We start from the raw sequence: 23,255 nt of genomic DNA, 5'->3' as shown, positions 1-23,255 counted from the left end.
CCTCAGAGCAAAAGGGAGGGGAACTAGCTAGATCTTGCCACAGTGGCGTCACTAGAGGGGGTACAGGTGTGCGGACCACACTGGGTGACACTGTGGGGGGGGGGTGACACCAAAATGACTATAAAATTTTTGTGCGGTTTTAGGGGAAATTTATTATTTTTTATAAACATATCCCTGTAGTTAACTCTAACAACAAAAACATTATCCCTGTAGTTAACTCTAACTTAAACAAAAACATTTTTGGTAGGCCCATCTTACATGTATCAATATACCTACAAGGCTAAAACTGTGCTAATGTACTTTTCCAACCTTCTAATGTGCTCAGGTCAGAGCTGTCATTATTATCCAATTACAGTGATGCTTGGAATCACCGTCCTTTTGTCTGCAGGACACTGCTAACACGCTGCTGTTTTCATTGCTTCCTGTGTCTTTATAGTCGCTGATTTTGTCAAATTTTCTGGTGTTTTAGCTAAAGTATTGTGGTAATTAGTATTCATGAACCTACATCAATAACTTTTTTGAGAATGAAATAGTAATTAAAGGAAAAGAAGGAGTGATATATGGGAACTATGATATATGAGTGACATCAGTACGAAAAAACATTGCTAAGGATTCTGTATGGTCTGGTAAGGGAGGAGGTCCACAGTAGGGGGGTGACACCACAAGCTATCACACTAGGTGACACCAACCCTAGTGACGCCGCTGCCTTGCCAAGACACTGACCTCCCCAGGGGCACCACTACTGGACTCTAGGGGAGCAGACAGCTAGAGAGAAGGGTTCCTATGGAAAACCTTTCCCGGTCGTCCTCCCACTAACCACCCCTTCCTTTGTACCCCACTGTACCATAGTATGGGGGGATGCTGATATACGTACGGCAGCTCGTATTTCGCTTACACTTAATTGTGCTCATGAGGAGCTTGTACATAGACCAAAAGGCAGTTGTTCAGACAGAACAAGGAGATAACGCATGGCTTAAAGTCAGGAAAGGGGCGTGTCAGGGTTGTATTCTCTTACATATTTGTTCAATCTGTATGCTGAGCAAATATCTGAGAATCTGGACTATATGAAGAAGAATGCTGCATCGGGATTGGAGGAAGACTTATTAGCCTGTTATGCAGATGACACAACCTTGCTTGCTGAAAGTGAAGAGGACTTGAAGCACTTACTGATGAAGATCAATGGTTACAGTCTTCAGTATGGATTATACCTCAACATAAAGAAAACAAAAATCCTCACAACTGGATCAACAAGCAACATCATGATAAATAGAGAAAAGATTGGAAGTTGTCAAGGCTTTCATTTTACTTGGATCAACAATCAATGCTCATAGAAGCAACAGTCAAGAAATGAAATGATGTATTGCATTGGGCGAATCTGCTGCAAAAGACCTTTTTAAAGTGTTAAAAAGCAAAGGTGTCACTTTAAGGTCTAAGCTGCACCTGACCCAAGCCATGGTGTTTTCAATAGCCTCATATGCATGTGAAAGGAAGACAATGAATAAGGAAGACCCAAGAAGAATTACTGCCTTGGAATTACAGTGTTGGCAAAGAATACTGAATATACGATGGACTGCCAAAAGAATGAATATGTCTTGGAAGAAGTACAGCCAGAATGCTCCTTAGAAGCAAGGATGGTGAGACTTCATCTTACATACTTTGGACATGTTATCAGGAGGGATCAGTCCCTGGAGAAGAACACCATGCTTGGTAAAATAGAGGGTCAGCGAAAAAGAGGAAGACCCTCAGCGAAAAAGACTGACACAGTGGCTGTAACACTGGGCTCAAGCATAACAATTTTGAAGATGGCGCACAACTGGGCAATGTTTGGATCTGTTGTACTTAGGGTCGCTATGAGTCAGAGGAAACCCTGGTGGTGTACTGGTTAAAAGCTACAGTTGCTAACCAAAAGGTCAGCAGTTCAAATTCACCAGGCGCTCCCTGGAAACTCTATGGGGCAGTTCTACTCTGTCTGATAAAGTGGCTATGAGTCGGAACTGACTCGATGGCACCTTACAACACTTCACTTGACCTTGCCTGTTGTGTATCTGCCTCCCTTTACTAGTTTTACATTCCCAGAGGGCAGATTATATTCTTGAGTTATTCGTTTTTGTGCCTTTAACATCCACCCGATGTCTGTCATCTCATGAGGTCCAATTTCTTGAAGTGCCAAGGAATAGCTGTTGAGTAAAAGAATTAATAAATGTTAAACCATCAGTCTTTCAGTTGAAGTAAAGCCAAAAGAGAGGAAATGGCTTGCCTAACATCACAAAGCAAGTCAGGAAGTTAACCTTTTAAGCAGGGAAAACAAGACTCAGCTGATTGGATACCTATAGCTCTCCAGGTCTTGAGAGCTTACAGATACCATACCTGTGAAAAACCACAGAGGAAAGGCCTCAGGTAGGCTCCCAGGTTTGTTTTTAAGAGGATACTGGAGAAGCTTGCGAATGGACACTTGCTGTGAGTGCAGAGAAAGAAGCAGTGACTCTTACCATGGTAAAAGTCACTAGGTAGGTTGACCATAGAACAAAGTTTCCCATAATTTTCTTGGGAAAAAGATGGAGAAACCTGGACTGGGTGACAAAACCATTATGAGATTTTAGCTAATTGAACCATGAGCCCTGGAGACGCTTGTGAAGGGGGAAACAGGTTTTGTGAGGCTAAACACAAGCACCCTCATGCATTCCACTAGTTCACGACCATTTGCTAAGTGATCCTTATGTAAGTCCTTGATATGTAGCTACTATTGTCCACCACTGCTATAAAACCTCTGCCCTCCCACTGCAGGGCATCGAAATCTGCTTGGTCCTCCAGTAGCCCAGGACTTGATTCATATGTAAGTCTCCGTAACAAACTACTTTGCTGCCCCCCTGGAGTTGCCCACCTCTTTGGTCTCTTGATGCCCTCTATTTTTGGGGGGAAGTGTCACATTACAAGTCTATACCAGGACGGCATGATTACTAGGTAACGTTCCACCAGAAGGAAGGTTTCTTATGGCTCTGATCAGTGTTTTTGTTCAAAACTTTTAGAAAACTAATAAGGAGATAGATAATCTATATTTACCCATATTTTTCCTCTTTCCATTGTTCTTTGTCTCAAGCACAGAGCAGCAGGCAAAGCTAAGGCCAAGGCCTTACTAATTTGTCTGGTAAAGACGCAATGAGCCACTTCTGGATTTATATAATTTATTACTTACATAGAAAGTAAGAATGGCCAAATGTGCCAACTCCCCAGATCCTTGCCCCACACTCCAAAAAGAACAACAAAAGAGGCTGGATGACAACAATGAGAGTTGTGGGACACACCATTGCTGAGAAGCCAGTTCTAAACTGTAGCTATATAGTATTATAGGTACAGACTATATCTTGATAGCCTCCCCTGGGAGATGGGCTTGTAAAGCTCCTCCCATCCTCTCATGTTCTAGAAGGATTACAAAGTGATCTGACAAAACTCAGATAATTTGTGGCTCAAGCCTTTGCCTGCATTGCCTATATAGATACGTGCAAGATTGCCAGGGCACTATGGTGGAGCTATTCCCCTACAGCTCCACCCTCCACTCACCAACCTTTCACATATCCAGCTAAGTCGTCACAGGAACATTGGCCACCACATAGACCATCGAATACTCTAATTAATTGTACTGATAGAAGTTTGGCCAACTCCATTCATCTTAGGCAACACTGAACAAGAATGACCATGACTATGATTTCCAGTAGGGTGTCCAGGCCTTCCTGGTGACAGACTCCCCATCCAGGGCAAACCAGCTAAATATGTCATTAATCCAGGTGTGGCAAGAGGCGTTAGTAATAGCACACACCCACACAAACTGGCCAACAGGAAATCCAGGGCAATGATTGTCCATTACTCTGCTGACAGCTTAGAAGTATCAGTAGTAATCTGTGAAAAATGTACGTAAGCCCAACAACAACAGGATGTGGCTAAATGGAATCATATCAGTGTCCAGACTGTTAAACTTGTCCTGTCTTTTAGAGTGGAGGCCATTCCTTTCAGGAGTCAGTGGCTGCTGGGTGGTTTCTGAGAGTTTTACAATTGTTTGTTGGCCAATTAAAGTTGAGGGTGGTGGCAGAGGCCTGGGTTGAACTGGTCAGTTGCCCTGCAGATAATAGATAAGAACAATAGTCCCTTTTCCATCCTGACTTCCCAGTATCCAAGGTGTTCTTTCTTTACCAACTGTCTTAGTTATCTAGTGCTGCCATGACAGAAATACCACGAGTGGATGGCTTTAACAACAAGAAGTTTACTTCCTCACAGTACAGTAGGCTAAAAGTCTAAATTCAGGGTGTCAGCTCCAGGGGAAGGCTTTTTCTGTCAGCTCTGGAAGAAGGTCCTTGACCTCAACCTTCCCATGGTCAAGGAGCTTCTCAAGTGCAGGTCCAGAGGACACACTGCTCCTGGCACTGCTTTCTTGGAGGTATGAAGTCCCCAACTCTCTGCTTGCTTCCCTTTCATGTCTTGAGAGATAAAAGGTGGTACAGGCCACATCCCAGGGAAACTCCCTTTACCTTGGCTCAGGGAAGTGACCTGAGTAAGGGTGGTGTTATAATCCCACCCTAATCCTCTCAACAGAAGATTTCAATCACAAAATGGAGGACAACTGCAGACTACTGGGCATCATAGCCTAACCAAGTTGATACACACATTTTTGGGGGACACAAGTCAATCCATGACACCAACCCAGACTGTTTCTCTCCGTCCACACCCACATGACCATTTTGATAATCCCTGAAGCAATCACTTCACCTTTTTTCCCATCCTCCCCCATGCCTTACCCATACCATATGCCCAGATTCATCCCTAACTAGCTCAGAAGTTTCTTTCTTACTTATATCACCTTCTTACTTCTAACTTGTACCATCCTGGAACATCTCCCACCCTCAGACACGTGGTCCATGCCAACACTACCTTAGGAGTTGTCAATTCATATTCATGATCATTATCATCATTTTAATTGCCAAATCCCAAAAGCATAGGTGGGTAGCAAAAACAAAACACCAGGTTTCAGTTTCCTCCCCCTGGCTCTTTCCTACTCACAAATTTCAGCACCCCAGTTTTCCAGGGATAGGTGTGGGAGGAAAAAAAAGTGAGGTTTAATTATGTCTGCTGAGTCTCTTACATTCAGTCTGGGTTTTCTCCCACTCTCAAGCTTCAAAATTTAACATTTAAGTGGGAGGTATCCTTTTGAGGGACTACCACATTCAGAGCTCATACCACCTATCTTAAATTGTGTGCCACTGAGAGTTGAATCTTGGTTGTCCAGTTATCTTTTTCAGTTTAAGGGTTCACTCCTTCTTTTAATAGCATATGTTGCTTAGGGATGACACAGGGCATAAAAAGTCCAGGTAATGTCCTGGGTAACTGCCCACTGCTAGTTACTTTTAGCTATAAAAGTGGCACTATTGCTGTCGAGTCCAAGTCCAGGGTCACCAACACAGCACAATGTACTCACAGGCATTGGATAGAACATTGCTTTACTCACACAGAGGAACAGAAAAAGATCAGCTTCAATTGTGGGAGCCAGTCCCCCATGGCCAGCGAGTCACTCCCTGCAGCCGCTGCAGGGATGGTGGGCCGTACATGCCCCTCTTGTGTGGCAGTGGAAGAACCTCATTCACTACCCACTGGGAAGAGATGTAAAGAATTGGCCGGGTGCCATAAAATGCACACACATTAACAGAGAGACAAAGTTTACTGTGCACCCTGAGCAGGGAAGGAGGCTCCCCAATAAGGAGAATAAAGTGGAAGGAGAGAGGAGCTCTGTTCCCGGACTCCATTATCACGGAATGTTTTGGGCCCAAGCCTTCTGATTAGGTGGCCTGGGTGAGAAGCGCAGGAGCTGCAACAGATCATCCTTCCAACCATGTCTAATTGGGGGTGTTTGGGTAATCCAGATATGTAATAGCCTATATTACTCCACATCTGTGTGCATGGGGGACAGCAATGTCATACCCTGAAAAGGTGTCAACTGCAGTCAATGCCCAGCAGTACCCTTGAGAGGGGTAAGGGGCTTAGTCTATTTTCCAGGACAGGCCAGGTTTGGTACCCCTAGCTATGTGCCCATTTTGTTTGGTACTTAACTATGTGGCTGGCACTCTGGGCACATTTGTCAGGCTTCTGTGTTCCTCCTTCCTTCCTAATGTTCCAAGATTCCTTATCGTTTACTTTCTGGTTAGAGAATTTCCTTTAGCCATTCTTTTAGAGTAGGTCTGCTGGTGACAAATCCTCTTAGTTTTCCTTCATCTGACAACATCTTGATTTCACTTTCCTTCCTGAAGGATATTGTCACTAGGTATAGAATTCTATGCTGACAGTTGTTTTCTCCCATCACTTGAAAAATTTTGTGGTGCTTCCATCTAACCTCCATGGTTTCTGGTGAGAAATCTGTTGTCTGAATTGCTTCTCTACAGATAATATGTTGTTTTTCTCTAGCTGCTTTCAAAATATTTCGTCTTTATTTTTCAGAAGTTTGATTACAAGGTGTATGGACATGAAATTTGGGTTTATCCTGTTGAGTTCTGTACTGCATCCTGAATCTAGAAATTTGTCTTTCACCAAATTTGGGAAGCTCTCCACCATTATTTCTTTTTATACTTTTTTCAGCCCCATGCTTTTTCTCCTCTCCTTCTGGGACTCCAATGATACAAATATTAGATCTTTTGTTATTGTCTCACAGGTCCCTAAGGTTCTGGCAATTTTTCAGACTATTTTCTCCCTGTTGTTCAGACTGGGTAATTTCTATTGTTCCATCTTCAAGTTCACTGATTTTCATTTCTTATATTTATCTGCTATTGAGCCCATTAAGCAAGTTTTTCAGTTTTATTTCTATTTAGTTTTTTTTTTTTTAATATCTTTTACTTCTTTGCTGAGGCTATTTTTTCATTTGTTTCAAGTGTGTTTAATTGCTCACTGGAGCACTTTTATGACGTCTTCTTTAAAATCCTTGTCAGATAACTCCAATATTCATGTAATCTTGGCACTGGCATCTGTTCGTTCCTTTTCTCACTGAAGTTGAGATTTTCCTGGTTCTTGATATAAAAATTTTTTTTTTAATTTTATTCTGTTAATTTTGAGTATTATGTTGTGAGATTCTGAATCCTATGTATTTTTTGCAGACAGTTATTTTTTGAGGTGAGGGTGGAAGTTCCACTCCTCTCTGGGCCTCCCTGACACTGGAATGGAAGGTAGGTTGAATGGTAATTAGCACTGCCTTGCGTTGCCTCAACCTCAGTGGAAGTTTCAGGTCCCACTGGGACCCACTGACTCTCTCAGCAAGAAAATCAATGTCCATTAGCACCACCTCACATTGCCTCGTTCTGCCTCTCTGCTGCTGGGTGGGGATGGAATTTCAGTTCCTTGCTCATCTCTTCTGATACCACCTGTCATGGATTGAATTATGTTCCTCCAAAATATGTGTCAACTTCGCTAGGCCGTAATCCCAGTATTGTGCCATTGTCCACCATTTTGTCATCTGATGTGATTTTCCTATGTGTTGTAAATCCTACCTCTAGAATGTCAATGAGGAAGGATTAGAGGCAATGGTTGTTAATGAGGCAGGACTCAATCTATAAGATTTTAATCTACAAGATTTTAAGTCAATCTCTTTTGAGATATAAAAGAGAAAAGCAAGCAGAGAAGACAGGGGACCTTATACCACTGAGCAACAAGAGCCAGGATAATACTGCGACCTGTGGACCCGGGGTCCCTGCACAGAGAAGCTCCTCAACTGGGGAAGACTGATGACAAGGACCTTCCCTCAAAGCCGACAGAGAAAGCCTTCCCCTGGAGCTGGCACCCTGGATTTGGACTTCTAGCCTCCTAACTGTGAGAGAATAAATTTCTCTTTGTTAAAGCCATCCATTTGTGGTATTTCTGCTGTAGCAGCAGTAGATAACAAAGATACTACCCCAGTGGGGAAAGCAGAAGGCTGGCTTCTCAGTGCTGCTGGGTCAGACCAGATGCCCAGCTCCACATGCAGTCCTGCTGACACTGTGAAGTGAGTGTGCGGCAGGTTTTTGTGTGTCTGTGTGTGTGTGTGTGTGTGTAGTGGAATGGGGAGGGTATTATCAAAAAAGTTTTCAGGTCTGCTAGGTCATCCTTAGCCGGGTTTTTTGGCTAAGGAGGCCTAAGAAGGTTTTTATTGGGAATTTTTTTAGTCTATGCCTGGTGCTAATTCTGCATTTCAGGCTTCTTCAGTACCACATCTGTGATATATGAGAGACAAAAAGTAACCCAGGGAACTCACCACTGTATTGTTCCTCAAGTCCTGAGGTCTCCAGGGCTTTCTTCTTTCAATATTTTAGAAGCTTTTTATGCTTGTTTGTTGTATAATGGGAAGGTTTTTTTAGTTTTAAGAGGGAGGACTAGTGAGACACGAGAAAGGATAAAAATTAGACAATCATCTCAATAGATGCAGAAAATGTACTTGATATAATCCAACACCCTTCATGATTAAAAAAAAACAAAAAGCAAACTAGGAATAGAAGGGAACGTCTTCAACCTGAAAAAAGTTATCTATGAAAAACCCACATATAACATATTTAACGACTAAAGACACAAAAGTTTTCTCGCTAAGATCAGGAAGAAGATATGCTGGATATGTCCACTCTTGACACATTTATTCAACATTATATGGGAGGTTCTAGCCAGGACAATTACGCAAGAAAAAGAAATGAAAGACAGCCACATTTGAAAGGAAGAGGTAAAACTATTTGCTGAGGATGTAATACTATATATAGAAAATCCTAAAAAATCAATGAAGGACAAAAAAAAATTAGCCCTAATAAATGAGTTCAGCAAACTTATGGGATACAAATCAGTTTACAAAAATAAATTCTATTTCTCTACACTAAAACCAAACCCGTTGCCATCGAGTCGATTCTGACTCTTAGCAACCCAACAGGACAGAGAACTGTCCCATAGGGTTTCCAAGGAGTGGCTGATAGATTCAAACTGCCAACCTTTTGGTTAGCAGCCAAGCTCTTAAGAGCTGTGCCACCAGGGTTCCAATTATATCAGGAGACTTAATTATCTTACAGCTCTCACCAAATGTGTTATACTCAGAAATACAAAAAAGCTCTGACTTCTGCATTTTAATCCAACCTGCCTCATACTTACCAAGCCTGAAGCTGGGATCACAAATGTATGGCAGCTTGGAAGCGACTAGTTAGGGAAGGTCTGAAGCAGCATGAAATTTTGAGGACTGATTTCTTGCTCTGGATACTCAAAAATGATGAGGTCATAGAAAACTAGTTTCTTCTGTCTTAATTCAAGCAAGAGTAATTTGTTTCAGGAGATGTATTCAATAACTTATAATGACAAATATAAATGCCACACATATTGCTGACCATTGTATTTTCTTCTCAGAAGGGCTTCTCAGGACTCTAGGAAGGCTGATGTGTGAACCTATAAAAATACAGCAGGGAAGAAACTTTAAACAGGTAGTCTCAAATAAGCCGTGGAGGGTCACCATAAACCTTCTTCTGCATTCTTACTCTAGCCAATGTTTCTGGAACCCTTCACCGTTGTTTCCGGTTAAGGTCTAGTTTTTCGATTTGATATTCTTTCATTTCCTAATTATTTCAAAAAAGCCCCCTTGTGCTTCAGGAAGAACTTAATGTAACTACAAGAAGAAAGAAAATGGGGAGGAGAGGTATCAGCAAAACTCCGTGTAGGAACTGAATCCTAAAAAGCAAATAGAATATAAATAAAGAGAAGATAGGCAGCAATGGATGACTCTGGAACTTTCAGTGTGTGGGTGAATGTGACTGGATTCGATGCTCGAAGTTGAGAGTGGAAGGCAAAAAGAAGAAAACAAAGTGTGGCAGTTGATAAGGCATTCTTGTTTAGATCTCAAGACTCCAATTATAGCATCCAATGATCTCTCCAGTGTGTATCCTCAGATGCCGAATAAGATGTGAGCTACAAATGAAAGCTTTCCCACACCCCGTGCACACATAGGCTTTCTCCTCAGTGTTAATTTTCTGATGCTGAATGTGAACTGCAACAGACAGCTTTCCCATATTCTTCACATCCATAAAGTTTCTCCTCACCATAGTTTCTCTGATGCCAAATAAGGTATGAACTGCAACTGTAGGCACTGCCACACTCTGATCATTCACAACGCTTTTCCCTAATGTGAATTATTGTATAAATGCTCAGGTTTTTGCTGAACATGAAGGCTTTCTCACACTGCTTACATTTGTAAGGCTTCTCCCTAGTGTGCGTTCAGGGCACTCACTCTGGGGGAAGGTCCTTGTCTCTTCAGCTTCTGTTCCTGGTTCCTTGGCGATCTCCATGTGGCTTGGCATCACTTTTCCCCCACCTCTGCTTGCCTAATATGCTTTTTTATCTCTTGTAAAGAGATTAACTCAAGACACACTCTAAACTAATCCTGCCTCATTAACAGAAAGCTCATTTCCAAATGGGATTATAACCACAAGCATAGAGGTTAGGATTAAAAATATATGTCTTGGGGAACACAATTCAATCCGTAACAGCAAGTTTATACATGTTTGTATTATGTACAGAAAAAAGACTAGAAGAAAAAACACAAATGTATTACCAATTCTTATATAGGAATGGTGGCATTATGAGTAAAATTATTTTCTTTCTTGTAATGTTTTCTATTTCTTTCAGAATCAGGGTTTTTTGTTTTTTTTTTTTTAAGAGAAGAAAAACAGGCAAAGAAGTTAAAATCTATTAACTTCTGCCTCATTTACCTCTATGGACCTGCCTCAATACCATGTTCTCGTAAGTTCCCAGAAGATCCAGGCCCTCTGGCTCTTCCCGTTGCTCCAGTTGAGCCATCACAGCTAGTCTGGGAAATGAAATGCTGTTCAAAGGGGAAGGAAATTGAATATAAAGGCATCTAAAAGCAAGCAGAGCTGCTGTCAAGACCTTCTCAGATCTATGTCTAAAGGCTGGGGGGTAGTGGATGAGATGCTAAGAGTGATCACAAAAGGCTAGCCCAGATGGAAATGCAAAGGAGTCAAGGAGACTCAGGATTCCACTTCCAATAAAACTGATGGGAGACAGAATCAACCTAAAGGACAATAAATCTTGAGAGGAAGATAGGAAATTTGCATTGCACAAAGGGATTCTGCGAGATACTTTTGGACACAAGAGAGATAATCTCAGAGAGGGCAGGAAGGTTGCAGAGGACTGAAGTATAGTGAAATGGATTCTACTCATTCCTAGCTGTGTTCAGCTCTCTGCATTCCCTAAGAAAGCAAAAATACCCTGTTTCAGGGCCAAAAGAACCTTAAGACTATCCTGAAACCCCTGAAGTTGGAGAATCTGGCCCAAAAGCAACCACTCAGCTGATGATTATCAGAAATCCCTCAGCCTTTGAGACAGGAAGAACCCCAGAAACCCCAAAGAAGAGGATGAATCCCAGGAGTTAGGAGACCTTACCCAAGTAGGCCTCGTTTCCATAATCCTTCTGCATCACATCCCTGTAAAGGACCTCTGAGCAGGGGTCAGACCAGACCTTTCCTTTCTGATGAAGGATACAGCCATGTTCTCAAAGGTCACTGCCTGAAGCAAGAGGTTCCTGCTACTCTAGACACAATCTCACAACTCGAGGCGCTGGTGAGGGTAATTGCATACGTATGGACTGAGTGAACAGTAGTAAAATGGAGAGAAGAAACAGAGAAGACAAAGATTCTGAAAGTCAGGAGGCAGAGGTTAAGTGTTCGTATACTAAGCCAGAGAAACTTCACTGTTGCCTGGGCTCAGGGATTCCAACCCAGTTAAAACTCTGAGCTATTTTATGGATTCAATAGGTATTTGTAGACCAGCCTGGAAAATTAAAATCACATACACGTTATTGTTTCTATGGGGAATAGAGTTCCTAGTTTCAGTAAACCAAACCTATAAATTATACCTATAGTATATCAGAACACGCATCACCCCTTGCCCTGACTGTTGCCTGGGCTCAGGAATTCCAACCTAGTTAAAACTCTGAGCTATTTTATGGATTCAACAGGTATTTGTAGACCAGTCTGGAAAATTAAAATCACATACACTTTATTGTTTCTATGAGAAATAAGAGTTCCTAGTTTCAGTAAACCAAACCTATAAATCACCTTGTAGAAAACAGTCAGGGCAAAGTGTGATGCGTGTTCTGGTATATTATAGATATAAACCTGGTACAGTTGTTCTAAAAGTAATTTAAAAATATGTATCAAGAGTCTTAAAATGAACATAAATTCCTTTGACTAATAATTCCACTTGTAGAAATCTATTCCAAGAAAATAATCATAAGCACAAAAATCTTTGAACAAAGTTGCTCTCTCATTATTTGTATCAGTGAAAACAACCTAAATTTCCAATAATAAGGGGCTGAATGAATATATCACAGTATATTCTATAACAAAATAACCCATGGTCATTTAAAATGATGTTAGGAGAGAATTTTTAATGACATGGGAAAATATAAAGTTAAAAAAAAATTAAACTCTGTTTTTTATTTACATATATCAGCTTTTCTTTTTTTTACCCTTTATAGTATACCATACAGTTCCTATGATAAGCAATTATTGTCATAAGGGGGAAAAAACAACACAACTTTTTTTTCTTTTAATTATAGCCAGATTGAAAGTCAAGACCTTTGTGGATCTATCTTGTCCGGTTCTCAAATCCTTCCATGTTCAGTTTCTCTCTCTCTACCCACTTAAGGGGTGCTTTCTTTTCACCTGGCTCCCTCTATCCAGCCTGGTGCTGGGCCCCAAATTGAAATTAAGAAGCTAGATCAAATATCAGTTATGGCCTCTGACTCCTGGGGAAACCCAAAGATGTCATTGGAGAAAGGAAGGTACCAAGGAAGAAGGTGAGGTTGCCCACGGAAGCATAGGGAAATCTCAGTAAACACATGGCCAGACATCCTATGGCTCATTTATGGGCTGGGGACCTGCCTACCAACATGCTCCTAAAATTACCCTGTCCAGATACCCTGTTCATCTTTAGCCCCACTTAGAATGCACTCACCTGTTTCCCAAGCTCTTCCTCCTCTTTTGGGGGCGAAAGCAAAGATCAGCCCCCCTTTTCCTACCTGTATCTTTCCTTATGTCCCACTATTCATTGAGAATAATATCTTTCTCCTAATCTCAGATATAACATATGAATACTAAATTAATATTCTTGACACTTTCACTACCTTGCTCAAAAATCTTCAGAGGTTCCCCACTGCCTGTCAAGTAAGGACCATTCTTCAGGTGAATTCTAGGAGCTCCAAAATAGGTATCATGCCATCTTCCCAGCTGTTTCTTTTATTAATGCCCACACTACTGCACAGCTGTCACAGGATGATGGTGATTGACTGAAAGGTGCCATCAGACTCAGGCTAGAGGTAAAGATCCAGTCTCTGCATGGAGGAGTAGGCCTCCCTGGCCTTCAAATCCCCCAAGAAGGTGCTCTAGCATTGAAGATACTGCCTGGATGCCAGTACTTCACAAAGCTTCCCTTGCCGTGCTGGGGGCGGGAGGTGGCATTTACACCCTCCAGACCCCTCCCAACTGCTCTGGAGGCTCTAGTAGCACGGCTGCTTCTGTTTCGGTGAGAACAGCAGCTAACCTTAATATTTTCCTGAGGGCTTGCTGGGAGGTGAACTGAAGGTCAGTTTTCTAGATAGCACCTCAGTTAGCAATCTAGGCTTCAGGCCTGAGTTAACCTGACATGCCAGACACCTGGACTTTTTTCTTCAAGCACATCTCATCAGCCCTTTAAAGGCCTCTCTCCATACTGTTCCCTTTGCCCGAAACGCCTTACCTCTCCATCTGCAACCTGACCTATACATCTTTCCCGTCCATTCCAAATGATTCACTTTTTTCATAAACACCTTTCTGATCCTCTTCTCTTTCCCCTAACAGGATGTACCACCGCTCCGAGAATCCTCTGGCATTTGGCTTCTACCTCTTTTACCATAGTGCTTTTGATACTTAAGTACTTATTTCATTTTCTTTATTGAGCATCAGCTCCTTGAAGAAAGGACCATCTTTTAACCCATTTTGTCTCCCCCATGGTGCCTAAGATAGTACCCTGCATGTGGGAGGCCTACAATAAGTGATTTATTGATATGAACTATGGAATTGTACACTACAACTTGTTTCCCTAGTCCTGATTTCTGCCATTTTAGGTTTCTCTAACCCACTTAGCAGTGAATCGTGCACAAATAAACCGGCTGTATTCGACGCTTGCTTCTGTCACTTAATATATGTATACCCATGAGAGAGTTCCTCTCGTCTCTGGGCCCCAATGTTCTCATCTGTGAAATAAGACCAACACTGAATCAGTAATCAGAAAGATGGAATTCCTGAATTATTCCCTCATTCAACAAACATTTACAGAGTACTTACTATGTCCCATGCACTATGCTAGGTCTTAGGATATGGTGATAAACAAGACACAGGCCTTGCTTTTAAGAGGTCTACCAGCCCCAGCTCATACTGGTCATTCCTTAGTGACCTCAAGTTGCTATCTTGAAAATGGCCTAAGGGAGGGGCGGGCATTATTTACACCATGGAAATTGACAAACCCTACATACTAGGGCTTCCCCCTGCCCCCACCCAGTGTCAGTTTTAAATAATAATAAATGCCTTGAAGAAACTGAAATCGGGTGATGTGCTACAAAGTGACTGAAGGAGAGAAGGCCACTTTACATCATTTGGGTGGTGAGGAAGAGCCTTTCTGGTAAAGGAAATCTGAGCCGAGACCTGAATGACTGGAAGACACCAGTCACGCAAAAAAAGAAAAAACATTTCAGGCAGAACGAACAGCAAGCGCAAAAGACTTGAGGAGGGCCCTGGGCTAGAAGAGCTCAAGTTCAGAAGCAGACAGACAGGTAACAATCTTGGCTCTGCCACTTGCTAGCTCTGCAACTCTAGGTAAGTCACTAGCCTCCTGTAGTCTCAATTTCTGCCTCTGTAAAATGAGGGCATTATGAATTCATAGGGTTGTGTGCATAAAAAGTTAGCATAGCAGCCCCAAGAATATTATCCTTAGAAAGACCTGCTTCCAAGGTCGGCCCCTGACTGGTGTCTCTGAACTTGGCTCTTGGAGCATTCTAAGTCAACAGTTAACTGATAAGGCTAGTTCACTGTATCTACAGTATTTGTGCAAACAATATCATTTAGGTTGAATACTTGCTTTCCTTCTGGGAGTCTGCAATTTTGGTACATGCTACCCAGTACCTATGTGACCAGCCCCCAATACAAACAGTGGGCACCACATCTCTAACTGACTTCCCTAAGTAGAGACAATGCACATATGTTGCTGCATTTTCATTGCTGGGGGAAAAATGAGCTCTGCATGATTCCTTACAGGCAGGAGAAAGCATTAGGAAGACTGCACATGAGTTCCTCCAGACTCCAGCTGCGTTGTTTTCCCTTATGATCACTGTATATCTCACTATGTTGCTATGGTGAATCTTAGCCATGACTACAACCACCTGCTGAGTCCCCTGAGTTCTAGGTAATTCCTGAACGTAGCAGTGGTCTTGCAGACCCCACAACACAGGCTGAGGATTAAATGATATAATACATGTATTTAGCATAATACTTGGCTCATGGAAATTCTCAAAATGAGGTAGCTGAGTATGGTGATGATGTTGGTGGTAATGGGGATGGCCAGCACAGAGCCATGAACAGTACAGGTGCTCAATGTCAAGTACTCCAAGTTCCCACCCATCCCTCCATCCTCTCCATCTATATGCCCTTATCTCTCTTAGCCTCCTAGTAAACTCACAGCCCAATACCTTTATAATAGCACCCCAGTGCTGGCAAGTACGTCAAGTTCAGTCTCTTATGAGTCGCAAAGGACTCGACGGCAACGGGTTTGGTTTGTTTTTGGCATATGTGATACAGGCTAGGAGGAAGCATACCCCACCTGGGCCCAGGCTGTCAAGAACCCAGTTTGCCATGGAGGATTTTCTTCTCCTTCTGGAAAAAAGGAACCTGGAAAGCTAGAACGGAAAGGGAGCCTTAAACAAGCCCAGCCCCAAATTAAATAACTAATACCTGATCTAAAGTAAGGGTGAAATAATTTCTGCCCTGTATCTTCATTTCAGTGGCACTGCTGTTGACCGCTGGGGCTGTTCACAGTAGGTGGCAGGCACCGGAGGAGCAGTCAATACCATCCAGAGCTGGAGAGAAATGCAAACAAGACGCAGAAGATTGCCGGTGCACCTGCAATTAGTGCACCTTGAGAGCCTCAATATAGGAACCAGAGCGGGTAAACAGAACCCTCAGGTCGGTGTCCAGTTGCTCAGCCCAAAATTCTGTGCCACTGAGGGAATGAGAATGCCACCGGGCAGAACCAGAGACCCGCCTGAGCCCTGTTTGGACGGGAATTCCACCCACCCTCCTGCTCACCAAGAGACGTGCAAATGAGGTGAGCATGAAAGTACGCCAAAAAATGCTGAAGGACGACCGATATGACGCTCCTGGCCGGCTAATGAGACGAGGCCTCCCAGGGGCGTAGGCCGAAGTAGGAGCTTAGCGCAGCATGCGCGCGCTGGCAGCGCCGGCGGTGGCAGGGAAGAAGGCAGCCTCTTCTGCACGTTCTCTCCCAGCCCCAGACCCGCTTACTGACTGCTGGGCCTGCGAAGTCACACACAGCGCCTTTGCTCGGAGCTCTGCAGACACACCGACAGACGGCGCCTCCGCACCACGCCGGAGCCGCCACACCTGCCTACAGCCGCCGTCGCGGAAGCCGCAGAGCCGGAAGCGCGTCATTGCTTTCCGACGCTCGGGCCTGCGTCCTCTCTAGCACGCCCGGAGGCCGCGCTAGGCGTCGTTGGTCTTTCCGGCGTCCCGGCTGGTCACCGTAGCCCCGCCCCCACACTCCAGCCCGCTGGGGCCGGAGACCGGACGGCTGAGGTGTGCTAGGGATCGCGGGGCTGACCGTGGGTCGCCGGCCTCCGGCCCCTTGGGAGGCCTCAGAGGGCATCTCTGTGAGCCGACCAGCTTCCGCCCGAAAGAGCGCCAACAGTCACTGGTGGCCATTCCAGCCGCCTCACAGTGGCCCCCGTGGGGTGGACCCAGACACGAGGGCGGCTGGACTGGCTGGCGTGGGAGAGAGTCAGTGCAGCGTGATGAGTCAAAGCCGGGCCCACACCCTGTGGAGACTCTTTCCCCTCCTCTGAACCCACCAGCCACTTTGGCTCACAGGGTGGCTGTGCCCCGACCCCGCCATATGCTTGAGCCCTTAGCGCCACCACCGTACCCAATACAAATTGACCTGGCCTTGGCGTCCAGGTCTCGGCTTAATTCCCACCTGGACTCCTCCCCACTCCCACCTTTTCGTGCGCTGCTCCTCTCCGTTAGATCATAAACTCCAGGAGGGCCGGGACCAAGTCCATTTCATTCACAGCTGTATTCCCAGCTCCTAACGAAGTTTCTGGTGCATTGTAGGTGCCCAATAAATATCCGTTGAATGGACAGACGAGGCTGCTCCAAAGAGAAAGGGAAGGAAGGGAGGTAGGAGGAATGAATGAAAAATGGCCAGGACAAAGTTTATCTCATAGGATTTGGCCCACAGTTTCTGACTGTGGATTCTGAGGCTGAGGAGAGGAGATGATGCTGAGTACTTGCTATGGTTGGTCTGAGAAATCAGAGAGGGCTTCCTGGAGGCAGAGTGGCTGTTTCAAGCTCCCTGCTAAGAGGAACTGCACAAGGAAAAGGGAGCTCACTCAGGCGGGCATGTGGACACGGTATGATTGTCTGAGGAGCCTAAATCCCTGTTTACAGGTCATTGGACAGTTAAAGAGTAACTTGGGCGGGGGGTTCAGAACTGGTTGAATTGAGTCTGATCCTGACCTGTTGCAACACTGGGCTAGGCTGACTGACTGAAGCCTTGGAATCAATGACACAGCTTTCTCCATGGACCTCCTGGCAGGGACCTGGCCTGACACCTTGTAGAAGGCTCCCAGGCAATGATCAGCTCACCTCAATACCCCAAGCCAGGGCAGCTGTCAGAGAAAGTCACCACTGTGCTCTGGCCTAGTTCCTTATCATAAGATAATAGCGATTGGTTTGAGGTTCCTATCATCTCTGACACTTTATAATACCAGGATTCTTCCCCAGCCAGTTCTTGCTACAGAAAAGTATAGGCAAGCTAGCTGGGCCAGTGGGAGGGCTCCAAGCCAGAGGCTCAGAGTGAGTTCTGTCTCTGTCGCCTCCTCAGCTGGATCCATTCACACTCTGCCCACAGATTGAGTCAGCACCACCCCCCCACCACCACCTCAGCCTTCTCAAGTGCGTCTTTCCTTCAGATTAAAAAAAAAAAAAAAACCTGTTGCCATCAAGTCAATTCCGACTCATAGTAACCCTATAGGACAGAGTAGAACTGCCCCACAGAGTTTCCAAGGAGTGGCTGGTGGATTCGAACTGCTGATCTTTTTTGTTAGCAGCTGAGTCCTTAACTACTGCACCATTAGGGCTCCTCCTTTGGATTACCCTTTGCCTTGGAGTCGATTCCGACTGAGAGGGACCTGAAATTCAGCCCTCATATGACGTTGACTGTGTGTACTCTACGTATGTAGAGCTAGGAGCATACTTGACTTCGACTCAGCCCTGCCGCTCAGCAAGCAGCTTTGTGACCACAAGTGAAGAAAGACTTGGGAAAGAATGAGGAGAAAGGGCACCGGGGAGCCATGGGACCCAGTGGAAGTGGCAGGAGGTATGGGAAAAAGCTTTAGGGGAAGAGTTGGCATATACTGAGCCAGGCACTGTTGTGTTTTGCACGCATTGTCTATTTCTACCTTACAGCAGTACCTGTGAGGCACTATTACTATCCCCACTGTTCACAGATGAGGGAACAGAGGCACGGTAAGGTTAAGTAACTTCCCCAGGGTGGCCAACTAAGAAAAGGGCTTGAGTTGGGTCTTTTAAAGATGAGAAAGGACTGGATGTGAAACTTAGTAAGTGCTTGTATGTTTTTGCTGAATGAGCTAGCAAATAAATGAATAACTGAATGTTTAAGTAAATAAAGTTATGGCTGGTAAGTCATGGGGGAAGAAGTGGGATCAAGGAAGGCTTCGTGGAGAAGGTGCTGGAGCTGAGCCTGAGAAGATCAGAGCAAGGCCTGAAGCTGGTGAGGAGGCTGTGACCAGGCTTCCTCCCAGCCCCTCCTCCTGCTCCTTTCACATAAGAAGGCTCTGGTAAGTGCTAAGTTCAGGACAACATTTTGTTCCCAGGTACGTCTCACTGTGTTATTTGCTGTGATTTGCAGCCACAGGGCAAGGTCTAGGTGGACAGACTTTTCCATCCCCTATTTGTCAAGGCCTTCCAAAACTCTCTTGGTATGAAGAGAGCAGCCAGTGTGTCTGGAGCTTAACTTGGGGAAGCACAGCCATGGTACGCTGGTGTCTCATGCTGGGAGCCCTGTTGGTGGCCATCGTGGGGTACTTCTGCCTGCCAGGGCTATTCTGACAATGCAAGCCCCAGGAACCCCCTCTGGACAAGGGTCCTGTACCCTGGCTGGGCCATGCCATGGCTTTCCGGAAAAATATGTTTGAATTCCTGAAAATCACGTGGGCGAAGCATGGGGATGTGTTCACTGTGTAGCTAGGTGGCCAGTACTTCACCTTTGTCATGGACCCCTTCTCCTTTGGTCCCATCCTCAAGGATGTACAGAAAAAACTGGACTTTGTGGAATATGCCAGAGACCTAGTGCTAAAGATATTTGCATACCAGCCAGTACAGGGAGATTACCGTATGGTACACTCAGCCAGCATCAAGCATCTGATGGAGGCTGGCTTGGAGGATCTCAGTGAAGCCATGCTGGACAGCTTGTCATTGGGAATGCTGGGGCTGAAGGGCTGGAGTCCAGATGCCAGTTGCTGGTGTGAGGATGGCCTCTTTCACTTCTGCTACAACACCTTGTTCAAAGCCAGCTACCGAAGCTTGTTTGGCTATACAGAGGACAAGGAGCAGGACCTGCTACAGGCAGAGGAGCTATTTGTGGAGTTCCACAAGTTTGACATCCTGGTTCCCAGATCTGTCTACTCCCTGCTGGGGCCCTAGGAGTGGCTAGAAGTGTACCGGCTCCAGCATTTCTTCCATAAGGCGGTCTCTGTGAAACACAACCTGGAGAAGGAGGGCATAAGCAACTGGTTATGCCACATGCTTCAGTTGCTGAGGGAGCAAGAAGTAGCCCTGACCATGCAGGACAAGCTCAACTTCATGATGCTCTGGGCCTCCAGGCAAACACAGAGCCTACCACTTTCTGGGCCCCCTTGTTCCTCCTGAAGCACCCAGAAGCCATGCAGGCTGTGAGGGAGGAAGCCACCAAGGTCCTGGGTTAGGCCAGGCTGGAGGTCAGGCAGTCCTTCACCTGTGACCTCAGTGTCTTGAAATGCACCCCAGTGCTAGACAGCGTGATGGAGGAGCCACTGTGTCTGGGGGCTTCAGCCAACCTCGTCAGGATAGTACAGGGTGACCAGAGCCTGAAGATGGCCAATGGGCAGGAGTACCTGCTCTGCCATGGAGACAAAGTGGCTCTCTTCCCCTATCTCTCGGTGCACATGGACCCTGACATTCACCCCGAGCCCACTGCCTTCAAGTACGATTGCTTCCTCAACCCCGATGGCAGCCAAAAAATGGACTTCTACAAGGGAGGCAAGAAGATTCACTACTACAGCATGCCTTGGAGCTCAGGTGTCTCCATCTGCCCCGGGAGGTACTTCGCCCTCAGTGAAACGAAGCTCTTCATCCTACTCGTGGTCTCATACTTTGACCTGGAGCTGGTGGACCCTGACACAACTGTGCCGCCTGTGGATCCCCAGTGCTGGGGTTTTGGCACCACACAACCCAGCCATGATGTGCACTTCCGCTACTGCCTTCAGCCTGCTGAGTGAGCATGACCAAGCCTGCCACAAGCCTAGCCACAGAGGCTCTTGTGGGTTTCCCACCTCCTCCAGCTCTCCCTCTGCAGCCTCAGGCCTCACTAAGCTCCCCTCGCTCTGGTTCTGTGGCACCCTTCTTCTGTCCTGGTTGTCCTCCTTTCTCTCTAGCCTCCTTCTAGCCATCTCACATGATTATCATTCTCTCTTTAGGACAACTTCTCTCACAGTGGGATCTGCAGAATCTTCCTTTTATAGCTGGAGGGGGAATATCTGTGGGCAAATCCATTTGAGAGATGATGTGTGCCTTGAGAAGCCCTGTGGTACAGAAAGCAGTTGAGAGTAACATAGCATTTTTCAAACATTAGCCTCCACCATCCTCTACTCTGCTGTTTTTTCCCCCACAAGCTTATTCCATGACCTGTGGAATCCATGTTCTATAACAGTGTTATCCAATAGAAATACAAGCCATGTGTGTAATTTTAAATTTCCTGGTAGATACATTAAAGAAAGTAAAAAGAAACAGATGAAATTCATTTTTATAATATATTTTATTTAACCCAAAGTATCCCAAATATTAGCATTTCAACATGTAATCAACATAAAAAATATTAATGGCATATTTTTAACCTTCCTTTTGTCATACTGTCATCAAAATCTGGTGTGTACCTTACATTTGCAGCACTTCTCAATTCAGACTAGCCACATTCCACAGGATCACCAGCCACATGTGGCTAGTGGCTACCATGTTGGAGAGCAGGTCTAGAGAAATGCTGCCTTTGATGTAGGGGGTATTCAGGGTCCTTCCTTGGTGCCATCCTGATAATTCCACATTTCTGTCCACACCAGCTCTTAACGGGCCCTCTGCTCCACCTTCAACCCTCTGTTCTTTCCAAAAGTGCCTCTGATTATCACTCTTTTACTTTCCTGGCTCTCTATTGCCTCCACACACCAGATATTTAAGTTTCACCATAGTTCAGCCCCAAATTTCTCATTCCAGTACCATTCAACTTGGCCAGCTTTTCCAATGGAACCATCCCTAAAGTTGGAGCATTGCTTTTACTGCCAACCCTCCAGTGCTGGCTACTCCTCGAAGCCTTCCTGGATCTTCCTCAACTCATCCTCTGGCCAGAAATGGCCTCTGTGCCCTGGGCTCCTCCAGTGCTGTTCGTATCACAGCGCATCTGTTATGTGTTGCTGCTTTCTGTGTCCTAGTTCCCTGCCCCTAGCCCCAGACTGAAACCTACTAGGGTTTGGTGTCTTATTCATTCATCTCTGACCCCCAAAAACCTAAGTATAGATTAAAGTATAGAAATCTGACTTCCAGTCTCTGGTAATTTATTTCATGTCCTCAAGTCATGTCCTTCCCCTCTTTGGCCTCAGCTTCCCAGCACGTAGAATGGAGACAATCCCCAGTGCCAGGCATGATTCCCAGGGCCAGGATGGGGAGGATGCTGTGGCAAGAGCTACACTGGGCTGATGGCAGGGACCTGGTTGTGTTGGGACAGGAGGGGAATGACTGTGGGAGATGGTAGAGGGTCCTGTAGGCAGAAGGAGGCATAGGTGGCATGGACTCCCCCAGCAGAGACCATCCAGGGGGGTTCATTCTGCTACCCCCACCCCACATCTCTAATCTAGCCCCTTCCCTTCTCCTGGAGCTACCTGTTTGGCCCTGAATTTTGCCAGGATCTTAGGCTATTAGAGCAGACAGGAGCAGGAGTGCGTCTCCACTAGCTCTGAGACCCCAGACCGGTGGTCTGTCATTCTCTAGATCTAGCTGCCCCAAAATAATGATGTCTACCTGGAGCCTGATAGAGCTCTGACTGTCTGGGAGAAGCCAGAACAATCCAGTCTATCCCAACAGGGGTCAGGAGCACAAGGAGAAGAGTTAGGGTGGGAGGCACAGGAGGAGGTGAAGGGGGCTGGGAGGCTGGGAGCCATCCATGGGGAGCTAACCAGTGACCTCCCCACACACCAGGTGTGCCCAGTCCAGGCGTGGGGAAAGAGGCAAGGGGAGGGGGCCCACACACAACTCCTTGGCCCTGCCCAGCCCAGGTGCTGCATCCTCTCCTATCCCACCCCCTCCAAAGGAATATGGACCAGGAGCCTAGCCTGTGGACAGGCTGGAGCAGGGCTGAGGGCCTGAGTCCACTGAGTTGGGACCAAGAGGTCTCAGTTAAGAGTGATAACACTCAGATCCGGGAGGAACTTCATGGACCCCATGGCCTGTGTGAGAACCCCAGAGGGTATGCCTGGGTTCGAGGGAAGCCACAGTGGGTCAGGTGTGAGGTGAATACAGGTGAAACCGTATCACAGCCAGGGGCAAGGATGTCCACCATAACAAGAAGCCACCCTGGAAGCAGAGAGCACACCAGCACTAGCAGTGTGCAAGGAGAGGCCA

The 23,255-nt window shown here is 45.5% G+C and overlaps 1 protein-coding gene and 1 long non-coding RNA gene across 3 annotated transcripts; one reads left to right on the top strand and one right to left on the bottom strand.

Moving 5' to 3' along the window:
- Window positions 1-32: 32 nt before the first annotated feature.
- LOC126063850 (uncharacterized) lies at window positions 33-16,720 on the bottom strand. 2 transcript variants are annotated; one of them, XR_007514410.1, is made up of 3 exons: window positions 16,029-16,720; window positions 8,258-9,417; window positions 33-2,177 (listed from the first exon to the last, which is right to left on the bottom strand). It is a non-coding gene; the product is annotated as an uncharacterized LOC126063850 (long non-coding RNA). The 2 variants fall into 2 exon arrangements; XR_007514411.1 differs by having other exon boundaries at window positions 33-8,375; window positions 9,130-9,417.
- A 2,644-nt stretch (window positions 16,721-19,364) lies between these two features.
- LOC126064298 (5-beta-cholestane-3-alpha,7-alpha-diol 12-alpha-hydroxylase) lies at window positions 19,365-20,869 on the top strand. The gene is given in 2 exon segments (XM_049863188.1): window positions 19,365-20,208; window positions 20,211-20,869. Coding segments are annotated over 2 exon segments (1,503 nt in total).
- Window positions 20,870-23,255: the final 2,386 nt, after the last annotated feature.

The sequence above is a fragment of the Elephas maximus genome, chromosome 20 (assembly GCF_024166365.1).
Source record: "Elephas maximus indicus isolate mEleMax1 chromosome 20, mEleMax1 primary haplotype, whole genome shotgun sequence".
Lineage (NCBI taxonomy): Eukaryota > Metazoa > Chordata > Mammalia > Proboscidea > Elephantidae > Elephas > Elephas maximus.
The sequence above is the reverse complement of the archived record's forward strand: the minus strand, read 5'-3'. Positions and strand labels throughout refer to the sequence as shown.